The following is a 27,771-nucleotide window of genomic DNA, read 5'->3' on the forward strand; positions in this document are numbered from 1 at the left end:
CTATTTATTCTCAACTTTGTGTGTTATTGTTTTTATTTGTTTAACGAGAGAGTGAGTATATTTGTATTTAATTTTGGAGCCTTAAGTCAATTAATGTTTATCATATTATACATTATTGTTGTGGCATTCCTCAGAGCCTGGAATATGCAATTTCAGAAAGTCCAATGATTTTGTTTTACGTAAGTATTGCTATTATTATTGTTCTTTTTTCTGACGTGTGTTTATTATGTATATATCAGCAAATGTTATATATACAAGTTTTACAAATAACTGACGCATGATGGCGTTAAAAGTATTATATTAGTTAAGCCGTGTGTTTATGAGCTGGTACTACTTTCTGGTGGAGAAACGAATGTTAATAGTAAATCCTATCTGTCTGATGTAAACTAATAAAGACGAAAAACTCGTAATTTTTGTTCGCTAAGTTTAGCCTACTTATTTTTATAAGAATTAAAATGGGTTCATCAGTTGCTCAGAAAACTTGGGAAATCACTAACAATGTAGAAACTATTCAAAATATAGATGAAATTTACAAATATAACAAAAAACAGCAACAAGATATTCTTACCGCTAAACCGTGGGAAAAAGAGTAAGTAGCCATAGGTTGTATAGCATAGTTTATGTTCGTAAGGCCTACGTGTGTATAATACAGCATATACACATATAATTATTTATAAATTTTCAAAGAAGTGGCTATCTCTATCAAGGTTTATAGTGTTATGTTTGAACCTTAAAAAAGTTATTGAAACGAGGGCCGAGTGCTTTAAATTAATTTTTTTACAAATCAATTATCAAATGCGTTTTCTTACCAATCTGTATGGATATGTGTATTTTAAAGCTATGAAATATAAATAATAGTAGCAATGCTTCGAAAGTAGATGGCAAATTTTATCTTTAACTTTCAAGTTCATATACCCAGTATGAGACTGCATTAAATGCCTGATAAACCCTTGAAACATATCGTTCAATAACTGTCACTCTTACGTTGTTAATAAAATATGTTATGATGATAATATTGAATATTTTGATGTTTTGTACATTTAATTTTAAAACATTTATTGAAATATTATGCTCACATATTGATAATTTATTTTCTGTTATGTGTTACACACTTTATTTGATTTCAAACACTATAAAATATTTCATAATCTAACTGATTTTCCTAGACTGTAACAGAAGGATGGCTACACGTTGTACTTGTATAGTTTGTGAAGTTAAAAATGACTTTAGATTGTAAGGTATGTTTAGTATTCCAAGGATAATCCAAAAACATTGTTACCTAATCTTTAGAACAGGAAGAGGTTTATGGACCTAATACATGAAAAGATGGTTGTAATGATTGTGGGGAAAGAAATGAGAGATGTGTCATTTAAATAAAAATAAACACGATACCTACTGCAGTTTGGCAACAGAAAATGACAAGTTATTATAGTGGGTTCATTGTGGTGAAGTTTATAATAAGTACAAGAAAAATTTAGTAACTACAGGTAATATAAAAACAAAATGAAGATAATTAGACTTATTACCTGGAAGAAAATGTTTGTGATAAGTCTTGACTCAAATCAGAAACACAGTTGGTCAAAAATCTGCTCTTACATTCTGTGTTCCCTCTCTAGCCTTCCAGTTATGGAATTGGATTGTAAGTAGCTAGAACTATTACTTGTGTTCATCACTGAGCATTTGTATGTACACAAGTAAAACATTCTGGTGGCTCAGTGGTAAGTTTGAGGATTTACCATGCTACAAATTGGGTGTTAGTACCCATGTGGGAACAACAGAGATATTGTGTGTCTTTGGGCCTTTCAACAATGAAACAAGATGCAAGACTCACTGCAGCTATCTTATGACACAGTAGATAACTTCAATGACAAGTAAACTAACTGAAAGTAGCACTTGAGGTTGATTTAACAGACAACTTTAATGAAATTTATCTTGTTCCAAGTTAAGAAGAAATTTTGTACAATTTTGGAAATATGAAATCTTGATACATGTAGTGCTTATGAACCATATATATGTTGTGGTATTAACAACTTATGGTTTAATGTTTAGATTACATATAATCATATACAACTATTAGCCCAAAATTTGAGCTTTGGACTCTGGCTTTTGTTAGTTATATTGTCTGTTAAATTGTGTAAAGATAAAAAATATGACTGGGATACTTAAACTGTGTTTGAGTTCACTTCCTTATTTAAGTAAGTATGACATAAACTTTTCTAGTCTAGTCACCAGTCACTAATATAAGGTGAACACTACAACAGGTATACTTCTGCTGTGATACTTCCATTTCAGTTTATATTGTAAATAAAATAAAGCTGAGATAAAGTTCATGGTTATTCTTACTCTGACAGCACTTTATATCATTGCTATTCTTACTAGTGTACTCTGACAGCACTTTATATCATTGCTATTCTTACTAGTGTACTCTGACAGCACTTTATATCATTGCTGTTCTTACTAGTGTACTCCAACAGTACTTTATATCATTGCTATTCTTACTAGTGTACTCCAACAGCACTTTATATTGTTGTCATTCCCACTAGTGTACTCCAGCAGTACTTTATATCATTGCTATTCTCCCTAGTGTACTCCAGCAGTACTTTATATCATTGCTATTCTCCCTAGTGTACTCCAGCAGTACTTTATATCATTGCTATTCTCCCTGGTGTACTCCAGTAGTACTTTATATCATTGCTATTCTCCCTAGTGTACTCCAGCAGTACTTTATATCATTGCTATTCTCCCTAGTGTACTCCAGCAGTACTTTATATCATTGCTATTCTCCCTAGTGTACTCCAGCAGTACTTTATATCATTGCTATTCTCCCTGGTGTACTCCAGTAGTACTTTATATCATTGCTATTCTCCCTGGTGTACTCCAGCAGTACTTTATATCATTGCTATTCTCCCTGGTGTACTCCATCAGTACTTTATATTGTTGTCATTCTCCCTGGTGTACTCCAAAAGCACTTTCTTTGTTATTCTCACTACTGTACTCCAACAGCATTTTGTCATTTTCACTACTATACTCTGATAGCACTTTGTCTTTGTCACTAGTGTACTCTAACAGCAGTTTATATCATTGCTATTCTTGCTAGTGTACTCTGACAGCACTTTATATCATTGGTATTCTTGCTCCAACAGTGTATCTTTATCTTTCTGACAGCACTTATATCTTTATCTTTTTACTATTCTCAACACTTTATAGTGTATCTCTGACAGTGTACTCAACAGCACATTATATCTTTATATATCTTTGCTATTCCTATTAGTGTACTCCAACAGCACATTATATCTTTATCTTTCTTACTAGTGTATTCCAACAGCACTTTATCTTTCTTACCAGTGTACTCCAACAGCACATTATATCTTTATCTTTCTTACTAGTGTATTCCAACAGCACTTTATATCTTTATCTTTCTTACCAGTGTACTCCAACAGCACTTTATATCTTTATCTTTCTTACCAGTGTACTCCAACAGCACTTTATATCTTTATCTTTCTTACCAGTGTACTCCAACAGCTTTATCTTTCTTACCAGTGTACTCCAACAGCATTATATCTTTGCTATTGCTTGGTTTTGTGCTGTACATGTGTATCATTGCTGAGATGGGTTTTTCATGTTGGTCTTTGAGGAGGGCATATCTACTGAATTTTAATATTCTGGCCAAATGGCAGAATCGTGTATTTCATAAGTTATTCCTAATATCATAGAACTTGTTTATTAGGAGAGAGACTTTGTTATTCAGTGTTTAATTTTGACATAAAGATTTATTATTAAATCTTTTTTGTTTCATTTGTCATCTCGTAATGTTACTGGTTTTGTTATGAATATACCAACCCTGATATATTTGTCATTTTACTGTAGAAACTCCATATGGTTTTGTTTCAGTTTGGTTATTCCATTATTTAAATTTTTTCATATTTCATTATAATTTTAAAAACCATACCATGTTTTTATCTTGATCAAGTGTAGCTTTTTTTTTGTTCATATTGTTTTTGTTTGTTTTTTTGCATGGTAAACACTAACTTGCTTATATCTATCATATATAACACCAAGTTATGATTTTCATTTGAAAACTTAAGAAGGTATAATGCATATCGAGTATACTCCAAAATATATTGGATTGGAAGAAATGTTTTCCCCTGAAAATTCAATAATGTACTTTAAAAACATGGACCAATAAAGAGAATGGTTTGACTTTAGAAAGTGTTGCAGATTATCGTTAGAAAATGATAAATACATGTACATATTTATCTTCTGTAGAAAGTAGTAACCATAGATATAGAAAGTATAAAAAAGACATTTAATAAGTTTGTAGCCAGTTATCTTAGTTTAAAAAGGACATTCAATAAATTTGTAGCCAGTTTTAGTTTAAAATGGACATTTAATAAGTTTGTAGCCAGTTGTCTTAGTTTAAAAAAGACATTTAATAAGTTTTAGCCAGTTATCTTAGTTTAAAAGGGACATTTAATAAGTTTGTAGCCAGTTATCTTAGTTTAAAAAGGACATTTAATAAGTTTGTAGCCAGTTGTCTCAGTTTATTGCCAACAGACAGAAAAGTTAAATATGGTTACATGATTCATTCTGACAAAAGGTAATGACCAACTTCCTTGTTCTCCAGCCATTAAAATTTATTTGAGAAACAAAAATATTCTTTGCTAGATGTAAGCAAAGAATATACTTTTAAAACATGCTGAATTTATATATTTACCAATAAAAGTTTAAAGAAGTGATGGATATGTTCTATATTTATCATGTGATCATAGTTCTTGTGTTTTCTTCTTCCCAATGTCAAATTCTGAATGTTTGTTTTGTTACTTACAGCCCTCACTACTTTAAGGACATTAAAATATCAGCTTTAGCTTTACTGAAGATGGTGATGCATGCCAGATCAGGTAGTAATTTGGAAGTGATGGGTTTATTACTGGGAAAAGTGGATGCCAATACCATGATTGTTATGGATTCATTTGCCCTGCCTGTTGAAGGGACGGAAACCAGAGTCAACGCCCAAGCTCAGGCATACGAATACATGGCAGCTTATACAGAAACTGCAAAACAAGTACATTTTAGAAATTTTATATTCAATTATATAACATGTCTAACTACAGGCTTTAAGTACTTGTAAACATGTTATGAAAAAAATAATAACTGAAAGTGTTTTTAATTTTGTGTTCTGATGCTGAAAAATGTTCCATATTCAGATGAACATCTTTAATTTAAGAAACTAGAAATGCCAAACATAGGTTGAAAATTACTGTTTGAAAGTATTATAATGTCACAGTTTGCCATCATTAATACGACAAGTGAAGGAAGAATATTCCTCTTCTCTTTATAAACATGAACCAGGGCCTAACATGTCCATATCTGTAGGGAATTGCAAAGACTTGTGTACAAATAGATAGCCTGTTCCTAAGCAGTACCTAAGTCCACACACACTTCTGTCTTACAGAACCTAATTTCATCCTAATTCTTTATAATTTAAAGCACTGTCATTCAAAGGGTATCTCTTTAGTTATATTATCTATAAAGATTTAATGAGATGAATTTTAAATTTTGTCATTGAGATGTTACTCAATGCTGTCAGTGCACTCAGTGTATTACAGCAGGAAATACCAAGATCCTTTTATATCAGTTCTTAGTGTCATGTTGTTGATACATAAATACATTTCTTTTGATGGTATCAATGAATGTACTAAATTAAATTATAGTAGTAGCCCGTGATGACCCCGTGACTATCATTAATGAGTGGAGATCCAATGCAAGAGGAGGTGCTACTAAACACGTTTCACAATTTTTACTTTGTTAAAAGTAACAGTCAATCCCATTATTCAGTTAAGGATGGTAGATTCATGTTGCCACTGGTGCTGATTGGTTATTCTTTAGTATCACCAGTTAGATATGAATGAATGTTCTGTTTGACTGTAGGGGTCTCTGTTCCACTTGTTTACCCCTATTGGGTGCATAGGATGTTGCTCAGCTAAACATGCAAGGACTCCAACATTGGTTTGTAGGAGACTGCTAATACTCCTGAAGAGAGATTAGAAATCTTTTTTTTTAATGACAAAAAAAAATTAGTTGCACATATATTAGTTGTGTGTGTAGCAGCAGATATTTATAAAAACAACTTTTGAAATAGTTCTTATAGATTTGAATCCTAATGGAAAATACCCTCATGTTGATTGTACTGAGTATTAACATATATATATGTTCTCTAGTTATATTAACCCTTTGGATGCTATAATAGGACATGTCTATCTTTACGTTTTTAGCCATTGGGTGTTAAAAACAAACTTTCCTTTGTCGTGTAACGGTCAAGATGTTTGTACATTATTGAATTTACTGTCTTAGTACTGTGTGTGCATACATCACCGAGCAGATGTGCAACTGATGGATTTGGATATGGAAAAAGTACTAAAAAAAACATCCATAAATGTAACAAGTTATTTTGTAGTTATATTATGAAATTTGTTTAAAGTAAGTCGCACTGCTTGAATATAAGTTTGAGAAATGTTTACAAAGGGTGTTGTGGATGTAGACATATTTTTTAGTAATATAAAAAATGGTTAAAGTTGGTGTTATATTATATATTTATTTATGGCTGTAGGTAGGCCGATTAGAGAATGCTATAGGTTGGTACCACAGCCACCCTGGTTATGGCTGCTGGTTGTCTGGTATTGATGTAAGTACACAGATGTTGAACCAACAGTTCCAAGAACCATTTGTTGCTATTGTGGTAAGTAATTAGTTTTGTTTTTTTATATGTTAGCAATCCTCAGGGATACAGAATGATTAATCTGATGGTTACATTGTGAGTAGATAGCAGTTCTTATGAATATAGATTCTGATATTATGTTAACACTTGGTGTTAAATCAGGTCTTCATTCACTGTTCTTATGGGTAACGTTACACAATTTCTACAGTCTTCCACTAGATGAGAAAATAACATGTTAAAATTTTTCTTTCACTGAAATTTAACAAGAGGACAAAAAATACTATGAAAATAACTTTTTATTATTTTACTTTAATTCAGAAATGGTGAACTTGTTAGGAAAAACCAAAAACTTTGTATTTATTGTGTAACAAGAGTTTCTCTGAGAAATGTTACATTTTAATTAAAATGAATAACAGGTAACTTTGTGAAAAGTCTGATGAATATGATGCAACATATCAAACAATGTAGTTCTTGTAAGGTTATATATACACAAGTGTTGATATAAATATAGACATACAAAAGGCCTCTTCCTGATGATGTATCACGTTTAATCATATCAAACTTATTTTTTCTATATTTTATTGAAGAAAGTGTAATAGTTATTTAAAATATATGTAAATTATAATCCATGTCAGGTAACAGTTTTAACCAATGTATGGTTTGTAAAGCATACACTGAATGGTTTCAGTTTTAAAATCATATGTTTTAATTCTTGTTACAGATTGATCCAGTAAGAACAATTTCTGCTGGAAAAGTAAACTTGGGAGCTTTTAGAACCTATCCTAAGGTAGGAAATAAGTCAAAGTATTACTTGCAGTAATGCCTTTCAGAAGTAACTATTATTGTTTATTGTAATTCTGAAATAAATGAACATGCAGATACTGTAACTTCAATTTGCCTGATGGGGTTGTTTATGAAACTAAGCAGAATTCAATCTTTTGTAGTTTAAAATTCTTAAACACTTACTCCAAAGAATCATAGGTGGAATTATCCCATTTGATTGTTTACCAAGTTTATCCTTTAGGATCATGTATCAGTTATAAGAGAAACTTGAGTTAATTAGCTGAAAATGTTGTTAATAACCATTGTGACGGTTTTCATTGGTGTTTGAAAGCCTTTAACCTTTATAGGGAATATTTTTTGATATGTGACTTAAATTCCATTTTCTTTAATATGGGTTACAATTGCATCTTTTAAGGACTGTGAAGTACCATGTATTAATAAAGACCAGTATAAAAACAGGTTAAAAACGGATGTTTTACAAGGATCTAGTTCTACAATAAATATGTACATGTTGAACATAAGTGCATTGTGGAATAGATAAGTGATTTTATTATACTATTCCATAAGGGGTATAAACCTCCTGATGAAGGTCCATCGGAATATCAGACTATTCCACTGAACAAAATTGAAGACTTTGGAGTCCATTGTAAACAGTACTACTCATTGGACGTCTCATATTTTAAATCCTCTCTTGATCGACGTTTGTTGGATTCTCTGTGGAATAAGTACTGGGTGAACACACTGAGCTCTTCGAGCCTTCTAACTGTAAGTACGAACAATGATTTATGCAGCATCACTAACTCTTCCATATGAAAGATAGAGCAAGTTACTTGGAATGAGTTGTCTACATGACACTGCATTTTCAACAACAGCTTATCTTAATGTGCCATAAGTGTTACTAAAGTCTCAGTTTTATCTAGCCAGGACAATATACAACAGATATTTTAAATTTGTTGCTTCAATTTCTAAAATAAAAACATATTTTTGGTATTTAACTGGCACGTGTGGAATTTTCATTACAGAATGCTGACTACACTACGGGACAAGTATTTGACCTCTCCGATAAACTCGAACAATCGGACACTCAGCTAGGAAGAGGTGGTTTTATGTTAGGGATTGATCCTCATGAGAAACGGACAGAGGACAAACTGACCAAAGCCACAAAGGACTGCTGTAAAACAACTATTGAAGTTATTCATGGGCTTATGTCTCAAGTAATTAAAGACAGACTATTTAACCAGGTAAAACCGTAACTGGATGTGGAATTCAATCTATTGAAAGAGACGGTTTAGGATTGTTCTGGCCGGGCTTGCCCTCTTCACTGTTAAAAAAAAAGCACTTTTCTCTAATGTCTACTACTGCTTTGTGAATTTTTCCTTTTTCCCATAAGAAAAATTTGATTTTTGTTGATAATAAACTGAGTCATATTTAACATTGATGTCTGTATACAATTACAGTTTTAATAATACTTAATAAAGAGATATTTGTATGGTATCCCCACCAACTTTAAATATAAAGAATCTAACACTATTAAAATACAATACTACACTGAGTAGAGCACTATAATTTATTTTAAACAATTAAAACAAAATTACATAATCTGTGCCTTCACTACCATAAACGTGGTAATATTTAAATGTAATGAAGCATCAGAGCAAAATTTCCTACAATAACTCCATGTGACAAGATTTCATATAACGTGCAATTTGAAAACAAAGAGATCTATCCTTGAATCACAGTTTGATATAAATTTTTAAACATTTTAGCTGCTATCTAAAGTTGAAAAAGTAACATTGCAAAGTTGCTCTGTTTCTTCAAATAATCACAACATGAACTGTATTTCACAAGCAGAACTCAAGGAAAGCTGAAGTCATGACGTGGGTGTTTTATTTTCTCCCATATCACTTCTACAGGTATAGTTACACTCTCTACACCTTACACCTCATTGTTGGTAGGTGGGGTGTATGGTGGGGGTGGTGGATGTCCATATGGGGACAAATAAAGAGGGGACTTCACCCCCATCTCAGAATCAGTAGGGAGTAACATCTGAAATTATAAACAGTGTAATTTAATATTCACTCTCCTGCTGGTCATCATTCACAGATAGTTTTGACAAAAATGACTCGTTTCTTTAAACTTACCGAGGCTGATGTGATTGAATACAAAGCATGAGACATGAAAGTTAAAGGTTATGGCCAAGAGGTGTGTATATAAACCTAATCACATTATATAAATAAAAGATTCAGTTGTTAAACTCTTACAGCTTATTCAACTACAAAGGATCTAATAAAGTACTGGACTGGTCCAAAGTGTTTATTTTATATTCTTGTGACAGGTGCAACTGCTTACCTCTTCCTCCAAATCCAGATAATTATCAACTATCTGTGTCATCTGCAAAAGCTTCAAGTACTTGTAACAAGACCACACCACTCCCATAAAGTAGGCCTACAAACAGATAACCATTACTTAATAGTTGTCTCTAAAATACAGAAAATTCAATGTGTCTAGTAACTGAAATATAAACACAATCTTCTTTCAGAGAAGGCCAGAAGTTTTCTTTTGTCAAGGTTGTAATAAGAATTAGATGGGGGATAATTAAAAGTGAACTAGCACATCAAGGTCCAATAAGGGAGAGTCAACCAAACATATACAAATATGAGAAGTAGACAATTTCAAGATATCAATATTTTTAATCCAAACATCCTGTCTATATTATACAGAGGTGAAATGTAATAAATAAATGAATTATTGTACAAAAAGTTAGGAACTCTTCTTCCATGATTTCAAGTATTGTCACTCCAATTTAGTAAGAAATAACATCTAACATTCATGTCAAAAAATAATGATGGTTTATAAGGTGCCCATATCTTATCAATGGTATATTTCTGAGGAGAGGGTTGTTTAGAAATGGAGGCTATAAAATGAAATAGTTTACTAGTTACCTTTACTTGGTTAAATCTCAACCATTTAAAATAAAACTACTGAAAATTGACTACTGTTATCTCAGCAAGGCTTCATAATAGTCATTAAGTGTTTTAAAATAGTGATGCTAAATTTGTACAACCATAAAGAAGACGTGGGTTATGTGTGGTGAAAGTCGAGACAATTACACCAAGTTAATATCTACACATACGCTCAAAAACTGGATCCTAGTCTAGAGAGGTTTAAATGTTTCTTGCATGATATAAATTTGATACATGTGCATAACTTAAGTACATTAACTCTTTCACAGCAGGCTTGGTATAATATACACAATTATACTGTAACTAGTCTGAGTTGGAAATGGTTAAAAATATTTATCACAAAAATCTAAGTACATTTCAAATAGATTTCTTTTCCTTAACTATGTACAAGATTAATCTATTTGATCAAACGTGGAAACAGCATAAACAAATAAATACACGTTAGACGTATTCTTTCTAAGACTACAAATTATGGCATGAAAACAAAGGTTTAGTCCAGATGAGTCTAAATGTATTACACTGACCTTTTCAGACATGCCTAGCTACCATAACACAAGTTGCACTGACACTTGTACGTGCACTCAATGTTACTGTATCCAAAAATATAACACTGGCTTTTATAAAATGACCTGTCCTGGCTGCATGTTAGTGGACTAGTGTTTGATAAAATAGTCACATTTCAGCAGTAATACAACATATACGTATGTACATTATTGCTATTTACAAATAAGTTAACTATTTTTCTTAAAAACATAGGAGTACAACAAAAACTATCTTTTTTATAGTTATGGTTACTGTTCACCCTAGCATGTTAAGCCTAAAAGAATGTTGCACGTGGAGGATATGATTTTTTTTTTCAGTTTTATATATGCACACATTTGAAATAACCAAAAAAATAAAGTACTATATCAGAACCATGACAATCCACTGCAACTTATCACTCGGTAACTAAGCTGTATGTGGGTTTAAAAAAAATTCAAATTTTCAGCAGACTAGTTTCAACCTACCTGCTTGGAATCAAGTTTTGAAAACAACGTGTTGAGCGTTTGATTGGTTATTCACACGTATATAAGGGAGCACTTTCAAAAATGAAAAGTGGTGAATGGAGACGCCGTTTGATTCAGTACATATCTCAGCAAATAGAAAAGACAGGAGGTTTTTATTTTATATTCTAGCTTGTCAACACAGGTTCTTTGAGTTCCTAATTTGTAAGAAACTATATACTTTGTATTTGAACATCACAAACACCTAATCTGAACCAATGATACATTCAACATACAAAAATTAATATTTAGGTGTTTTTTTTAAGTATTTAGTTCTAAATAAGAAACTACCTAATCAATAATACTAAAAGTTGAATTATGATCTTCAATTTGATACCAAAGTTACATAAATTCACCAAACAGTAGCTGAATAAAATTTTGAACACGAGTTGGTAAACATGACAAAATGACTTTTGACCATGAGTTGAATCATTAAGGGTATTGAAACAAAATTCAGAAGTAATTTATTCATGCCAACGACTAGACAAATATTTAAATACATTAAAAATACATTATTGCATCAGCATGTTTTCCTTGCTAACTTACAACACCACATGAGATGAACTATTATACTATAGTACCAACAACTATAAGATACAAGGAACAGTACCTTCACCAACATACAGACAATGAATGCTGCCATGACAATTGCACACAACCACTGGGCATCAAGTTGCATCAGCTCCTTCTGGAATGGAATGTCGTGAGAGTTCTGGATGATCTCTCGAGGGTTGGGCATGTAAGAAAAGTAACCAATCACAGACAATGCAGAGATCATGAAGTCAAAAACTTGGAGACAAAAGAACGGCATCAAACAACTAGGACAACCCTGCAGAATTAAAAATATGTTAATATATTCCTTAGTTACACAATAAACCCACAGATTCTTTCATATGACAATTTTGCTGTTGTTGCAGACAAAATTCATTAGTCTAAGAATTTATATTTTTCATACTTAAAATCAATTACTTTCCACATGCATTAGTCCAATGTCTATTAGAACTAGAAAAGGAATATTATTCTAAAGGTGGGTGTGGCAGACAGTAGACGTTTGTCATCATCAGATGTGTAGTACAGTTATTTATTTCTCTATCTCCAAATTGAGGAATTTTATTTCAACTTTTCCCATGCAGGTTAATGAAATATTTGATAGCATATATTCAATAACAGAAAGAAATAGTCGCATCACATCATAAATCTGGCACCAAAGATTCAAGTAACAGATTGGATCATTTTATTTCAGGGTGGAATTAGTTGTAATAATGCCGTGACCTCAACAAGTCATTTCAGTAGCAAGTTTCATTTTGTCCTTTTAATTGAATAGCTAGTCTGTTTTTTTCACCCCATAAGTGTTAGCTGGTGATAAGGTGATTACAAAGAACCATAAGATATCAATGACATCTTAATTAACATCAAATCACATTGATTAAGTCCAAAAACCACCAGATACATCTTGTACCTTCACTTCTCCATTCACAAACTGCACCTGATACTATAACTTTACCCAAGGAGATTTCAATAATTTCTAAAAGACATGATGGCATCTAAATACAAATAAATAACAGATAATATTGTACTCATTAATGTGGAATCTTGTAAAATGGTAAGCTATTGCAAATTAAGAGTGGAAGCAAACTTACTCTGACAGCCCCGTACACCATGAGAGAGGTGATGAGTCCTGTACAAAGGGTAACTGCCATGGCAACATGAACATCCTCTGAAAGTAAAACAAACTGTAGGAATAATAGTAAGGTTCAAAAATCTGTTATGATGAGCTATTTAAGAAAACAACAACCAGTGGGTTCTAGTGATTAACCAGACACAACAGAGGGATACTGTCATTTTGTTTTCACCAGCTGATATTTTATGAATGGTTCAAAATACTTGAGTCAGTTGTAAATAATGGTTAAGATTAGAAATAATAATAAAAAAGGCTTGAAGCAAGTAAAATATTATGGAGAAAACCATCACAGTGTGATATATGACTGATGAACCTTTTTCAGCAGTTTCTTGTACACTGTTCAACAGGGCTCCCCAGATATAAAATAGCAAGCAAGAGTTGTGTTTCTGAATACATATTTTTTAAATATACTGTCAGATGTTAGATCTAAGAGTATTCTATTTAATGTTAAATTTGTCATAATATATAATTATATATTCTAATACAAGATTAAAAACAATTATAGTAATAATACACCACTTTTGTTTGCTATTTTTGCCAGTTATTTTGAGAGTTACAAAATTTGAAGATAGAAAGGAAAACTCAAATTGTAATAGTTTTCCTTACTCTTCTCGCTATGATGGGATCTCTTGTGGATTTCATCATGTCTTCTAAACTCTCAAGGCACTTGTTAACTAACAGTAAGTCTTGCTTCTTAAATATCTTTAACTTGTATATATGCACAATATTAACACACACACCAAATGTTTTTATTATCCTGATTATAGCTGCTTATCCTCAACTTGTAACTGCTGATCAGAGAGAAAGCAACAAGCTGGACCCACCATCAACCATTTGCTACTAATAAACAAACAGTGGGACTGACCACCAATATAATGCCCTCATGGATAAAGAAGTGAAAATATTCAGGGCTGAGTTTCGACCTGCAGATCACAAGTGTCCTGGTAACCAGGCAACAGCTAGCTGGTCAGTGGTCAAGGATCATACAATTGTTATAACTTTATAGCAAAGACAAAGTACAATTTTTTACTTAAAAAGTGGTACAAACCTTAATGGCATTTATTTTACACTAATGTGTTTCTTATAAGAAAATATAATAATGTTTCTCATAATGAAAAGTGAACTGATTTTATCACTTTCCATTTGTGTGATAAACACCTCCTACACCTGTGTCAAATGTCTATAATATATATACAAAGTAAACATTAAAAATATTTTAGTAAATAATCCATTGTTACCCCTAGTTGTCACCTAAAAGGCTTAGCATATATTATCTGTCCCATCTATCAGACAAAATATAAACAGATGTTAAACGAGCTATCACGTAAAACATCAATTAAGGGTACAGAGTCGAGTGCTCGCACTCAACATAAACTCCCTTAAGGGTACAGAGTCGAGTGCTCACACTTAACATAAACTCCCTTAAGGGTACAGAGTCGAGTGCTCACACTCAACATAAACTCCCTTAAGGGTACAGAGTCGAGTGCTCACACTTAACATAAACTCCAGGGTACAGAGTCGAGTGCTCACACTCAACATAAACTCCCTTAAGGGTACAGAGTCGAGTGCTCGCACTCAACGTATCAACTCCCACTGCTTTTTACAATGTCTATCAAGTAAAAGTCTAATTCTACTTCAAGTTTAATGACCTGTGTTGTACAATATCTAAACAGCTAAACCATTTCTGAAATGATAAAAAAATACATACAACAGAAAAATACATAAAATTTGATGTTAAACCACTCTTAAAATACTTCCCACAAAGTATGAATCTTTCAAATACATCTCTACCTACACTCCCAATCTTCAACTTTGACTCATTACTTGTCTAATGAACATTTACCTCTGCTTGAAAGGTATTATAACACCAAACATGTTTTTACATTTTAAACTGTTAATTATTTACACTTATCTAGTGAGAAAGTAGATCAAGTTTTCATTTTCATGAAAACAAAAGTTCATCATTCCAAAATTGGATGAACATGGTACAAGATGGAGACTTGGAAATATTCCACATATCTTTGTTAAAGTCAAAATTTTTTCAGGCAAACAATGCATTTCCTTAATATTTTTTCCCACGTATTCATGCAAAACTGCAAGGGATATCTTAGCTAACTATCCTTAATTTTGAACTACCAGACTAAAGGGAAGACAACCAATCTCTAGAACCCTTGTTCTACTCCTAGTTCATTAAACAGTGGTATAAAAACCATCACTTCTTCAGTCCCAAAGCACAGAATAGTTTTTTCTTTATGCAGTAACAGGAAATGAAAAATGAATCCACAAATCCATGGTCCAGCAAACTAACTGGGTCAAACTCGGTTATTGTTTCTTTTGAAAGAGCTAACACCAAGGAAGTTTCTTTTCCAATTTAAACAAAACAAAACAAAATGAGAGTATATATTTAAGCTGTATTCATCCAGTCCTTGACACTATGGATTAAATACATCCACTGACCCAAACTACTTACTTAAGTCCCATTTCCATTCTCTCAAGAAAGCATAGTCCCCTGCTGGACCTGCACTAAGTTCAGGAAGTTCAGGGAACTGAGAGTTTGGGTTAGGTTTCAGTACTACTCCGTGGATTGAAGTCCCCAGCTCATTGGTGTGTATATCAGATGTCTTCCATTGAGCCAGCTTTTGGCACATCAGGTCAGGGTGAAAAACAATACTTGCCAGGATCCCCAAAGCAAATACATGCAAAACCTATGAAACAAAAACTACATTTAATTTTGAGAACTATTCATAAAAATAATAATATTTGCTCTTCTGAACAAATTTCGTCAAATGTGTCAATATTAATTTCTTTCTAAAGGTTCAGGGTATACAAATTATAAAACAAAACCTGAAGTAACTTACCAAGAGAATTCTTACAAAGACTTATTGCATCTTACATTAGAAAATATAATCCAGCTGGGAACAGATATGTTTTTGTAAAACTAAATGACCAACACAAACTGCATTACGGAATAACTGTTGTATAAGCACAGAGAAATGAATGCGTTTGTTGGTTGGTTTGGCATTTTATGGGGCAAAGCAACTAGGCTATCTGTGCCAAACATCCAGTAGAAAGTTAAAATTAAAATTATTAAAATTCTTAAAAGGAATCAAAGTCTAATTTTTTAATTAAAAACATAAATAACATTAAATCCAATTATCCAATTTTTATATATAGTTTACAGCAGTAAGAGAGAAACTACAGTAATACAAGTTGTAAAGGGCTTTCTGTAGCATAATTTAATTAGTATAACTTGCCAGGATGACTAATGGGTAAGTTCAAACATCAGAGTTAGTCACCTGAAGTTGGCCTTTCCAGTCCTGGTTTCAAGTTATTTAACTTTACGGCTGTTTTCTAATTTCAAATTGAACCAGCTGTACTTTAATTCTTAAAAATGAATCAGATTTAAAAAAAAAGTCTAATTTACAAATTAAAAAGGTTAATGAACTTTAAAAACCTAAAAACATTTGCAAGGTGGACAGTGTCACTATCACCAATAACACTAACATTATGGATAAACCTTAGGACAAAACATGTTTGAAATGGTGCCGTCATTGAAAGTTGTAACGACTGCAAGACAATAAAATATGGCTTATTGTGACCTGAGTGTTACACAGACAACACATTTGTGCATCAGACCCCTATAAAAGAAAATGGTGAGTTAAAAAACTGTGACTGACGCGTAGTCTAGTTAGGACAACTCCCTCTTTCCAATCCTTATGGAAGCAAGACGGCCAAAGTCCAATAGAGAGTATTATTTGGAGAAACTTGTTTTCACGTTGTTCACTCCAAGTCAACTGCCAACTGGCACAGAGCTGAGCCTTGAATACAGGGCCATAGTCTATGTATGGGACAGGCACAGCAGTGATAATGCCAGAGCAGACAGATTTAGCTGTGGTGTTGGTGAACCCATTCCCATGAATACCAACATAGCCTGGTATCTAGAAAAACTAGATAGAAGCAGATGTTAAAGAGAAATGGGCCACTTAGTTTTGAATATTAACAAAAACAGGGTGTAAACTAACGTGAAGAAATTCCAGGGCCAGTAGAGAACTAAGCGAGTCAGTATAAATAGTGCAGTTTGAGTACTTCTAAGCTTCAATGTGATCCAGGGCAAGAGAAATGACATACAGTTCAGCAATAAACAAAGAAACTTTAGAGGGGATTCTGAGCGCAACCACCAAACCACAACAAACCTTGGCAGAGCCTACACAGCCACCTGATTTCGAACCATCTGTATAAATAGGTATGGAAGGATGGTTCAAAAGATGTTCAGTAAATAACAGACAATATTTCCAATTGGGAGTGTCTGCTTTTCTCAGATGACTTTGAGATAGGTCACATTTGGGGACTGTAAAATGCCATTGTGGGATGAGCTGACCAGTGAATACAGCAATGTTATCCAAGGACATAACCAATTCATCCAACGTGCATGCACCTGAATACAAAGCCAAAAGAAACAATGGCACATCATCTGTTCTGAAAAAGCATGGTCCACCGAAGAAGAAAAACACAACCCCAGGTGGGATACTCTGCTAAGGAATAAAGTTTTGAAGCATATAATAAAGAGAGTTGCAAATGGCAGAAATGTGGAGGAGATTCATGAGACTATGTATAACCTCTAGATTGGGAAAGTGTGTAAAGCTCCTGTGCAAAACCGAAGTCCCTGATGATGTATGGGGTCCAGAATCTTCAAGTCCAAGGTCTTGGCAGAGCCATACACCAGTGACCCATCTTACTTTGATCAATTAAGAGCATGATATACCTTTAGCACAGAACATCAATCCACTCCCTAAGTGGTGAAAGAGGACACAGTGGGTGTTCAGTGCTCTTATATGTTTGACCCATAGCTGCTTGATGTGTGGTACAAAGGTCAGCTTACAGTCAAAGATAAGCCCTAAGAGCTTTGTCTTAGGGACCACAGGTAGCGTAACTTTACCGATATGAAGTTCAGGGTCAGAGTGAATACCCTGTTGACGACAAAAGTGCATGCAAATGGTTTTAGAGAGAGAAAAGTTAAAACCATTAACTGAGGTCCACTTCAGTAAACGAATAAGAGCAGTCTGTAGTTGCAACTCAATATACCTCATGTTCGATGACTGGCATGAGATGTGAAAGTCGTTGACATAGAGCTCGTTTGCAACAGCAAGAGGGAGTTGTTCAGTGATGGCATTAATCTTTATGATTAAAAGTGTGACACTCAAAACATAGTAGCCCTGAGGGACTCCAAGTTCCTGTAGAAAAGAACAGGAAAGTGTCGAATCTACACAAACTTGAAATCACCTGTCCATTAAAAAATAAAAATTGGAAAATGACAACGTATCCCATATAAATGCACACATTAGTCTACTGATGGCTTACAGATGATGGCATGATCAAGTTCTGAAAGAGCAGTGAAAGAGGGCCAGTTGGCTTGATCCAGCTTCCACCGGAACATGTGGGTTGGGTGGTATTGACCACAGCCAGTCTCTCAAAATCATTATTGTCAACCCTCCATGAAAAATGGGAGAATAGTGAAAAGGAGCAAACTGATAGATCAATAGCAGTAAAGGACTGACTAGGTGCATGAAAATAAAAAACAGTACTGAAAAGAGAAAGGTTGTGATCTGAGAGCATATGCTCTACAGAGTGACCTCTCCCATCAATATCAGAACCTCCCCAGAGGGGATTGTGTCCATCAAAGTCTCCCAGGAATAAAAAGGGAGATGGCAACTGTTCAACAAGAGCATCAAGGTCTGATTGATCATAGGTTTCATAAGAAGACAGGTAGAGAGAACAAACAGTGATGGTATGACCAAAGAAAACATGATTGGCTATGGCCTCCAAGGGTGTGTCAAGTGGCAAAGCAGGGTGGGCACATGCTGATCAATCAACAGTGTCACCCCTCCATGCACTCATCCATCATACAGCCCGTCATTTCTGTACAAAGAAAATCGACGAAAGGTGACTGTAGCGGCAGGCTTCAGAAATGTTTTCTTAAGAAAAGGCATACAGAATGGTAGGAAGCAATCAGTGTTTTGATGTCATCCAGATTAGAACATAAACCTCAGCAATTCCATTGTATCAAGGTGGCTATTTTTATTTATGTGTAGGCAAATTGGGTGGAGAGTCCTGTTTGACCACATCTTTTTCTTTATTTTCTTTATTTGAGGGAGGTCTGTCAACCTTCATGGATCGGTCCTGGGTCGATTTGGCAGGACTTTGCTGTTGAAAGAGAATTCCAGTGACTGAGGACGTGAATGAATGATCGTTTTGCATCTTGGGGTGTGAGAAAAAGATGTATCTGAGGAAATGCCTGTACTTGGAACCAAAGGAAGTTGATCTTGGGGTTTGCTGGAAGAAATGTTAGGGACAGAGATGGGTGTTGATGTTGATTCATCAACTTTTCAACCATGGAGGTAAAAAGACTTTTCACATGGTTTGAGAATGATTCTTTTGGAGGCAAAGAGAGATTCATCTGCATTCCCACTGCAGCAATGAAACAAAGTGCAGCAGCATATGTCCAAGATGAAATGGTGGACAGTAACTTTCAAGCCTCAGGGTAAGTAATGTTTTCAATCATTTTCAAATGCTGTACCTCTTTTCCTTCCAACCACTTTGGGCAAGAACAAAAGTAGGAAGGGTGAGAGCTGTTGCAACTGACACAATGAGTGTCCATTTCACACCCATAGGCATTGTGGTCTTTCCCACTGCAATGAGCACACGTCAAGGAACTATGACATGATGTCTTCGAGTGACCACAGTGCTGACACTGGAAACATCTGAGAGGGTTTGGGATGTATGGTTGTACCTTTCAATTAAGATAACCTGCCTTGATGGTAGCAGGTGGACATGATGATGTAAATGTTAAAATAAGGACACTGGTTGCCATCATAATTCCATCTATATGAGTGGAGATACACCTCATTGCAGAAACATCTCAGGTGGAGAAACCAGCATGAATCTCCAACTCAGGGATGTTCAAATTCTTCTTAACAATAACTCTTTGCGACAAATTCAAAGTAGCATGAGGTGTAACTTCAATGGGTATATCTGCAATTGCCTTAACGTAAGAGGAGTTCACTGTATTTAGATGTGGATGTTTCCATCAATATGTCACCAAAGCAAAGCTTTTCGACTGATGTTGGAGAACCAACAAGTCCCTCTAGTCCAGGGGTTCCCAACCGGTGGGTCGTGACCCCCAAGGGGTCTTGGCAGGGGAGTCGAGTAGCCTTGTTAGAAGTAGCTTGGGATAACATTAATTTTATTTCATCAATTACATTTTCAAGTTGCGAGTGCCAAAAGGTTGGGAACCCCTGCTCTAGTCCCTTCTCAATAAAAAAAAAAAAAGGGAGGTATTTGCCCTAAATATTTGTCTGAAAGAGAACGTAATACAAGAAAATGAGGCACAGGTGTTACAGATGTTGAAGACTGTTGCTCATAATCTTCAAGACATGGTCGTTTACATATGGACTGTTTTTTCACTATTTTATTTAGGTTTTCATTTGGAGGATCCATAATAAAAAAAAAAATGTTTTGGCACCCACTAATTGGTAGATAAGGAATTACACACACATGTGAAGGATTATGAAAATAGAAAACAGTCAAAAGCAAATAATGTTAAACACAAGAATACCAAGCAACCCTTTAATATAGGGCCAGGAATAGGCAAAAAAAAAAAAAAGATTTTTTATTTACAATTTGAGTAAACATAGCAAGTAATGATTCATGATGGGGAAACCAGTCTAATAATGAAGATGGTTCATAAGACAAAATGCTTAATCTACAAGGTTTGAACACTTTGAAATAACTTATTACATCTTCAATGGAATCTAAAAATCATGTTATAAACAAATAAAATTATAATACAACAACAATGATTAGTTTTCATAGTTACAAAAAGTAACAAATGGACAGATAAAACAATTATATATACATGGGTGCATGTATATTTTTATTTACTATAACCATAAATGTTTTTATAAACATTAATAGTTAATGGATCTAATAAAGAAATTTTTGCAAATTAAATTATTCTGTAATAAATACAAAAAGTAAAATTAGATAAATTTTACTGAAAATTACTAATACCACTATGTAACACAAATTTTGTTCCTGGATAGTATGTGTTATTTCTTAATTGCTTGTGTTGTAAAAGTACAGAAAATGGCCATTATTCCCTTGAAACTTTGCTTTTGTGACCTGGATAATGAAATTTAGAAATTAACCTGTTTTCTATGTAAAAACGGGCAAATTTGCACATATTCATTTACATAAGATCTGAACGAAACAACATATGAATCAAGATTTACATGTATTTATACTAAAGTTATACAAAAATGTTTAGAAGTGAGTAGTTTTTAGAGGTTTGTGACTGTAATGTAAATCACTTTCATGTATCAGCCCCCAAGTATAGTCTCTCATCATGTTTTCGTTATACACTCCTTGGTAGCAGCTTTCAGAGTCCAGTATATCTGGGTGGAAGTGCTCACCTTGCTCCTCTGAGTATGCTCCCATGTTCTCCTTGAATTTATTAAGATGAGTGTCAAGGATATGGACTTTCAGGGACATCCTGCAGCCCATTTTGCTGTAGTTCTTCACCAGAACCTCAACCAGTTCCACATAATTTTCGGTCTCGTGATTGCCCAAGAAACCCCGAACCACAGCAACAAAGCTGCCCCAAGCTTTTTTTTTCCTTCCTACGGAGCTTCTTGTGGAATTCTGTGCACTCCAGGATCTTCTTTATTTGTGGTCCAATGAAAACACCAGCTTTGACCTTTACCTCAGACAGCTCAGGGAAGGAGTCTCAAAGGCTGCAGACTCCTTATCAACAACTATGACAAGTTGTTTCATAAGACCCTATTTTATGTGCAATGGTGGGAACACCACCTTCTGGAGGTTTACTAGTGGTTTACACTTGACACTGTGCCTTCCCACAGGGAACTCAGTCCGTTGTGGCCAGTGCTTTCTGTTTGGTGTACTGCAGTGTCCCTGCTATCCCAAAGGCAAAGATAACAGAAAAACCTGGTAAAGCTTCCTTGGAAACTTATCAGGAATCCACCATTTTGAAGTCTCCAATAACCTCCCAGCCATACTCATCATACTTCAAGGCTTCTAGCAAGGTCTTGATGCTGTTGTATTCCTCTTTGCGGTCCAACAAATGATCCAGGGGAAGAGATGGATACTTATTCCTGTTATGGAGCAGAACAGCTTTGAGGCTTCTGGATGAGCTATCAATGAAGAGGTGCCACTTGTTCAGGTTACAGGCAATTGCAATTGCCTCGCACAGACTGGATACATTGTTGTAGAAGCAGAGCCCATCTTGATGTGTGAAGAGGCTTGAAAAATGTTGGTGACGCTTCCTCTGACTTGCAACTTGCACATTTTCATCTAGCAAATCCCACTCCTTGAGTCTAGTTGTCAAAAGCTCAGCATTCGACTTTGTTAGACCAACATCTCTGATCAAGTCATTGAGATCTCTTTAGTTGGGGTAGTATGTGTTTCTCTCACCAGCTACATCTCTGAAATTGTAATCTGGATCTTCAACATCTACCTCCTCTTCTGATTTTCTGCTCTCTTCTGAGGATGGCTGATTTCTCTCTGGCAGAGTGGGTACAGGGAGCTCAGGGCAGTGTGGCACTGCAGTGATGGATGATGGAAAATCTGGATACTTGATAGCAGATGCATTCTTGCGAGCCCGACATTTGGAAGGGTCCACCATGCAGAAGTAGCAGTTACTCAAGTGGTCAGTGGGTTCATGCCAAATTCTTGGAATTGCAGACTTCATGGTCCTCTTTTCCCCTCTGTACCATCCTGCAAAAGAGCAAAATAAAATTGTTATGAAAAATAAATGTGTAAGAAGTTCATGCAAAATACTTTACATGTAATATGTTTTTGACACTATTAGAAATAAAAGTTAAAATATATTTAAATTTTAAAAGGTATAAAATTTGTATAATATAAAATCTTACTATTCAAGCAAGCAAAAATTGTTCGTCTTACCTTCTAGAAGTTTTTTGCAGTGCTCGCAGGTAAAAGAAGGTGCCCAGGGTTTGTCTTGATCCCCGACAGGCATGCCAAAATATGCCTTGTAGGCTTCACACATTTTAGCAGATGCTTTCAGAGTATTTTTTCACTCTTGTCTTGATATATTGGCCAGATACATATCAGAATGCATCTGGTGAGTGCTTGCAGCTTCTTGATACCATCTCTGATAAAATCAGATAGGTCTATGTGTTCGCTTTAAGCAGCTAGAACTAAACTGAAGTGGTAAGTGGTGAGCCCCTGTATATATATTACTATGGAAAGTTCAAGAAAATTCTCAATCAGCTACTCAGCACTGAATCTACCTGGAATGTTCTGGAAAATGGGTAAGTTTGAAAATTTCATTACCCAGGTCACAAAAGCAAAGTTTGAAGAGGAAAATAGGTCTTTTTCTATTTACATTAGGCCTAAGCAATTGGGAAATAACACTTACTGCTCAGGAACAAGAAAAAGTAAACATTTTGTTCAGCTACATTCCTTAGTAATGAATGATCAATAATCCATGATTTTTGTTTCTTTCTATCCATTTGCTACTGTTATCATTCATGATTCATATAACTTATCCATCATAGTTGAGCATTTCATGCAGTTAGTTTAAGAAACAACCACATGGATTACTGATCTGTCTCAATACAATACAAACAAGCAAGAAAACAGGTAGAAACTGGATATTCTTCCAAATCAAATGCATTCCACTGACTTAAATACTTCACTTCCCCACCCAACTCCATCAGATTTCTGGAAACTTGTATAAATAATCCTAAAGAGTATGTCACGCCATCTAAGTGAATATTAAAAGATTCTAGGTATTTATGGAATGATACAGTAAGTGAACAGTTATAATAGCTCAAGATCTGATATGCATTTAGAAACACAGGAATAACATCAAAATATCATTCTATGCCATTAGACACAGTATAATACATTACTTAAATCAGTGAACATTACAGCCCTCATTACAAATTATCAAACAATTAAAAACCTAAACTTACCAAGTGCCAAATTCCAAGAATTATGGATCCAGTCCGAACATGACAACACAAACAACAACGAATTCTCCTTTCCCTTCAATATCCGATTTCTGCCTCATGATGATGGCTGGAAGACAAATGGAATAAAAGCCCAATCATGACATGGCATGCATTCCAACTGAATATAAATTACTAATTCTTTAGCTAAGACTAATGAGCCACTAACCTAAACTTTTATAATTTAGTGATTTTTAAAGAAAAACAACAACTTGGCCCCTACTTCCATACATCTGACTCTTTTACTAAAATAAAAGTTCAGGTATATCATTTAAAAGGAACTCACTTTATTAAAATCAAAAGATAAACAAAAATTCAATTGCAAGTCAGACCAATTACCTAATACAATTCCTTGTAACATGATAATGTTAACATCAAGGTACAACAATACAAAAGATGATGACTTTCTAGGGGAGGATCATCTGACCGGATAGAAAACTAATCCATGTGTCAGAAACACAAAAAGAAATGGATCATCTGTCCTTCAGGGTTGTCCTTGCATGGGAAGCAAGGAATCATCCTGTCCATCAATATTGTCCATATACAAAAAAAGCAAGGGACTGTCTGGCCCTTCAAGACTTTTCCTGGACACTTAATCTTAAAAAAAGTAAAAACTTGAAAAAATAACCTTTAGTTAGTCATCATTAGAATTTCTGTAAAGTGTGCTCCCATAAAAATCAATGCAGAAGTCAACACTTGAGTCTGCCCAGTCTTTCACAAATCTTAACCATGTGTCTTCTTGTCCTATCATCTACAGAATGCAGCATAAAGAAAAAGTTTTTATCCTATCAATCCCTGGATAATCTTATATAAACTTCCACAAGTTCACCCCTCACCATTTTTTCCTCAAGAGAAAATAAGTATAGCAATCTTACCATGTCTCTTCCATCCCAGTACCCTTCCCCTAACCTTTCCAATAAGTCAATATTCATTTTTAAATTAAAGAAACTGAAGTAATATATAGTATGCCAAGTGAGGCCTAATTAGTGCTTTGTTTTGAGGTAATTTCTTTTTTTGACTTTTAACATCTGTACACACTTTATGGGAAAGACCAACACTAATAAACAATGTTTGAACAAGATGTCCATGACTCATTTGTTTATTTTTCTTATTGTTATTCAACTTATATATCTCGTTTTTGGAAATAATAACTATTATCAATATTACTTTGAGAATTTTGGAAAAAAATTTTAAAAAATGAGAAACCTTTCATTTCAGATAACAATATTATAGATCTTTAGAACAGTTACTTCAGAAGGTAATCAGCTCACATTTCTAGTATATCTTTGTACACATAGTCCTGTTTACACAATATTACAATACCTGAATGAGAAAGTGCAACTGCTTTCATATTAAATTTTAGAAATACTGGCACTAAAGAATATCAAACCATAACCTATCCTAACATTGTGTTAGCATTACTACTAGCAATGCAGAACTCTTGATGGCTCAAGTGATTTATCTACCAAAAGCCTTTTCTTCAGTCATGCTACTCAGTGGGTTCCAATCAAATTTAAATTTCTGATAAAAATTACAATAAACTACATACATGAATTCTTCCAGTTAACCTAGTGATCCAATTAATACTATGATATCTCAGCACATTCATCAATACTGTTGGAAATCCACAAGAGTTTAATTTCATCAGGAAACTGTTCTAACTATAATTAAAGTGCATAAAAAGAAACAAAGACCCAAACTTTTACTCCTGAGACACTTCATTAGTAACAGGAGCCAAAGATACTGATTTTATGCCATAGTCTTTGACTTCAACAACGACCTTACCAACAGTTTCCTTCAAGGACCCAACCATTTATGCCATAGTCTTCAACAACAATCTTACCAACAGCTTCCTTTAAGGATACGATCTCTATTTTAACATGTTGCTTACCTTTAATACACACATAACTTGTAATGCTCCAAGTCTCCTATTTACAAACTATTTTGTACCAAATGCCAGCATAAAAGACAAAGTAGGTTGTCTAAAATAGCACTAATGTAGACACATGCATACAAATCTCACCACATCTATACAGACAATCAAATAATCTATGAACAAAATATATAAAATCACACAGTTCAGAGTACAAAAATCTAGCCAAGCTTAGCTAATTATACACAGTAGGTTAAATTCATTTTATGTATTAAAGGCAAGAAAAATGAGTACCATACAAATTCTCTATACCTAGAATAATATATTAAATTACATCAGTAACACTTGCATCTGCTATCTAGGCCTTACTTGAAATTAAGTGTATGAAATACTAAGTATAATATTTAAACTATAGAATTTAACAAATAAAAAGTGCAGCTTTTCTAGACCAGGCTCAAACAAAGCATAAACATCATGCCTGAAATTATTTTCATTGACATTTTTGTAGATGCTAGAAAGTATGTTAGCAGTGAAAATACCATAAAAATATAGTGGAATTTTTCCAGTAAAATAACACTGCCATTTAACTAGTAACATCTTATGCCTAGAACAGGACAGTTATTCTAATGTAAATATAAAAAATTGTAATGAATGACTTTTATATTATGTTTAAAAGTTAAACCTAGTAGAACTAACAATAACAGCTGTACTGTAGTTAAGACTTGACTAGCAGAGGAAAAATCTATACACTGAATCACTACTATCACTAGCAGTAACAGAGAATAATTACATTAGTATTATTATTATCACTAATAAAAATATAAGATCCAATGAATTTATTTTTCATTCATAATCTAGATGTTCACTGCCTGTGGCCAAATAGCGATATGCTACTGTAGATACTCGAACTGATTGCGGCTGGGTGTGTGACGAAATGCACAAGACAAAGTATATAATAAAACACACTGATGTAATGTTTCACTACAGCAGTAGTGAAACAATAGTCTAGTAATATTAACAGTAAAACTAGCAGTCTGTAACAGTTGACTCGCTCAGTTGTACAACTATGAACGTGATACAGCTTCTTAAACTTAAGAAGTTAAAAAGCTTAAAATAATGAATCAATCTAGGCCTATGCTATTAATATAATCATGCAAAAAATTAATATTAACATAAGCTAACACAAAATAACAACAACAAATATAACTAGAAATGTTTTGTTTTTTTTTACACTAACTTGGTTTTTCGTAAGGTAGTGAAGATATTCTGTACAATTGATAGCGGTTTCTCTCTCGGTAGTAACAACTCCCAACTTTAATTATGTCCGAGATTCCTGTTCCAAAATACGCATGCGCATTTTTTAATAATATTTCCACCTAGAGCGTAAAACATGTACTATTGACTGGGAAAAGAAAATTATTGTTATTATTTGTTGAGTATAACAGCAAATAATTATTTTAACCAAAAATGTAGTAAATATTCAAACATTTTGAATAACTTGATTATTGTATAAAATCACAAAACTTCTTCAAAAAATAGACTTTTCATTATTAAACGAAGAGGAAAACTTCTTAAAATTTAACTCTGATGTTATTTGATTCAGAGCAATGTCTCATTGAAATATATTTGTTAAAACGGCTCGTTTGGGTTGAGAAAATATTTTTC

The 27,771-nt window shown here is 33.9% G+C and overlaps 2 protein-coding genes across 3 annotated transcripts; one reads left to right on the forward strand and one right to left on the reverse strand.

Moving 5' to 3' along the window:
* Positions 1–298: 298 nt before the first annotated feature.
* Positions 299–8,992, forward strand: CSN5 (COP9 signalosome subunit 5). Its single transcript, XM_076508767.1, has 6 exons — positions 299–589; positions 4,828–5,062; positions 6,608–6,736; positions 7,437–7,502; positions 8,066–8,263; positions 8,521–8,992. The coding sequence occupies exons 1-6, from the start codon at positions 456–458 to the stop codon at positions 8,749–8,751; spliced, it is 993 nt and encodes a 330-aa protein (XP_076364882.1). The 5' UTR covers positions 299–455; the 3' UTR covers positions 8,752–8,992.
* A 59-nt stretch (positions 8,993–9,051) lies between these two features.
* Positions 9,052–27,487, reverse strand: LOC143254037 (lysosomal-associated transmembrane protein 4A-like). Of its 2 annotated transcripts, XM_076508770.1 has the most exons (7): positions 27,344–27,487; positions 24,198–24,303; positions 15,656–15,890; positions 13,145–13,221; positions 12,115–12,333; positions 9,848–9,943; positions 9,052–9,544 (listed from the first exon to the last, which is right to left on the reverse strand). In XM_076508770.1, the coding sequence occupies exons 3-7, from the start codon at positions 15,831–15,833 to the stop codon at positions 9,434–9,436; spliced, it is 681 nt and encodes a 226-aa protein (XP_076364885.1). In that variant the 5' UTR covers positions 15,834–15,890; positions 24,198–24,303; positions 27,344–27,487; the 3' UTR covers positions 9,052–9,433. The 2 variants fall into 2 exon arrangements, with proteins under 2 accessions (XP_076364885.1, XP_076364886.1); XM_076508771.1 differs by lacking the exon at positions 9,848–9,943.
* Positions 27,488–27,771: the final 284 nt, after the last annotated feature.

Source organism: Tachypleus tridentatus, chromosome 6, assembly GCF_004210375.1.
Source record: "Tachypleus tridentatus isolate NWPU-2018 chromosome 6, ASM421037v1, whole genome shotgun sequence".
NCBI lineage: Eukaryota > Metazoa > Arthropoda > Merostomata > Xiphosura > Limulidae > Tachypleus > Tachypleus tridentatus.

Bases quoted from the DNA above. Each gene is read 5' to 3' on its own strand.
- CSN5 (XM_076508767.1), top strand. From the start codon at position 456: ATGGGTTCATCAGTTGCTCAGAAAACTTGGGAAATCACTAACAATGTA. The intron at 6,737-7,436 runs GTAAGTAATTAG...TTCTTGTTACAG, and splicing joins AACCATTTGTTGCTATTGTG to ATTGATCCAGTAAGAACAAT. The intron at 8,264-8,520 runs GTAAGTACGAAC...TTTTCATTACAG, and splicing joins GCTCTTCGAGCCTTCTAACT to AATGCTGACTACACTACGGG.
- LOC143254037 (XM_076508770.1), bottom strand. From the start codon at position 15,833: ATGTGCCAAAAGCTGGCTCAATGGAAGACATCTGATATACACACCAAT. The intron at 13,222-15,655 runs GTAAGTAGTTTG...TTTTACTTTCAG, and splicing joins AGAATGGAAATGGGACTTAA to AGGATGTTCATGTTGCCATG. The intron at 9,545-9,847 runs GTAAGCAGTTGC...TTATAATTTCAG, and splicing joins ATCTGGATTTGGAGGAAGAG to ATGTTACTCCCTACTGATTC.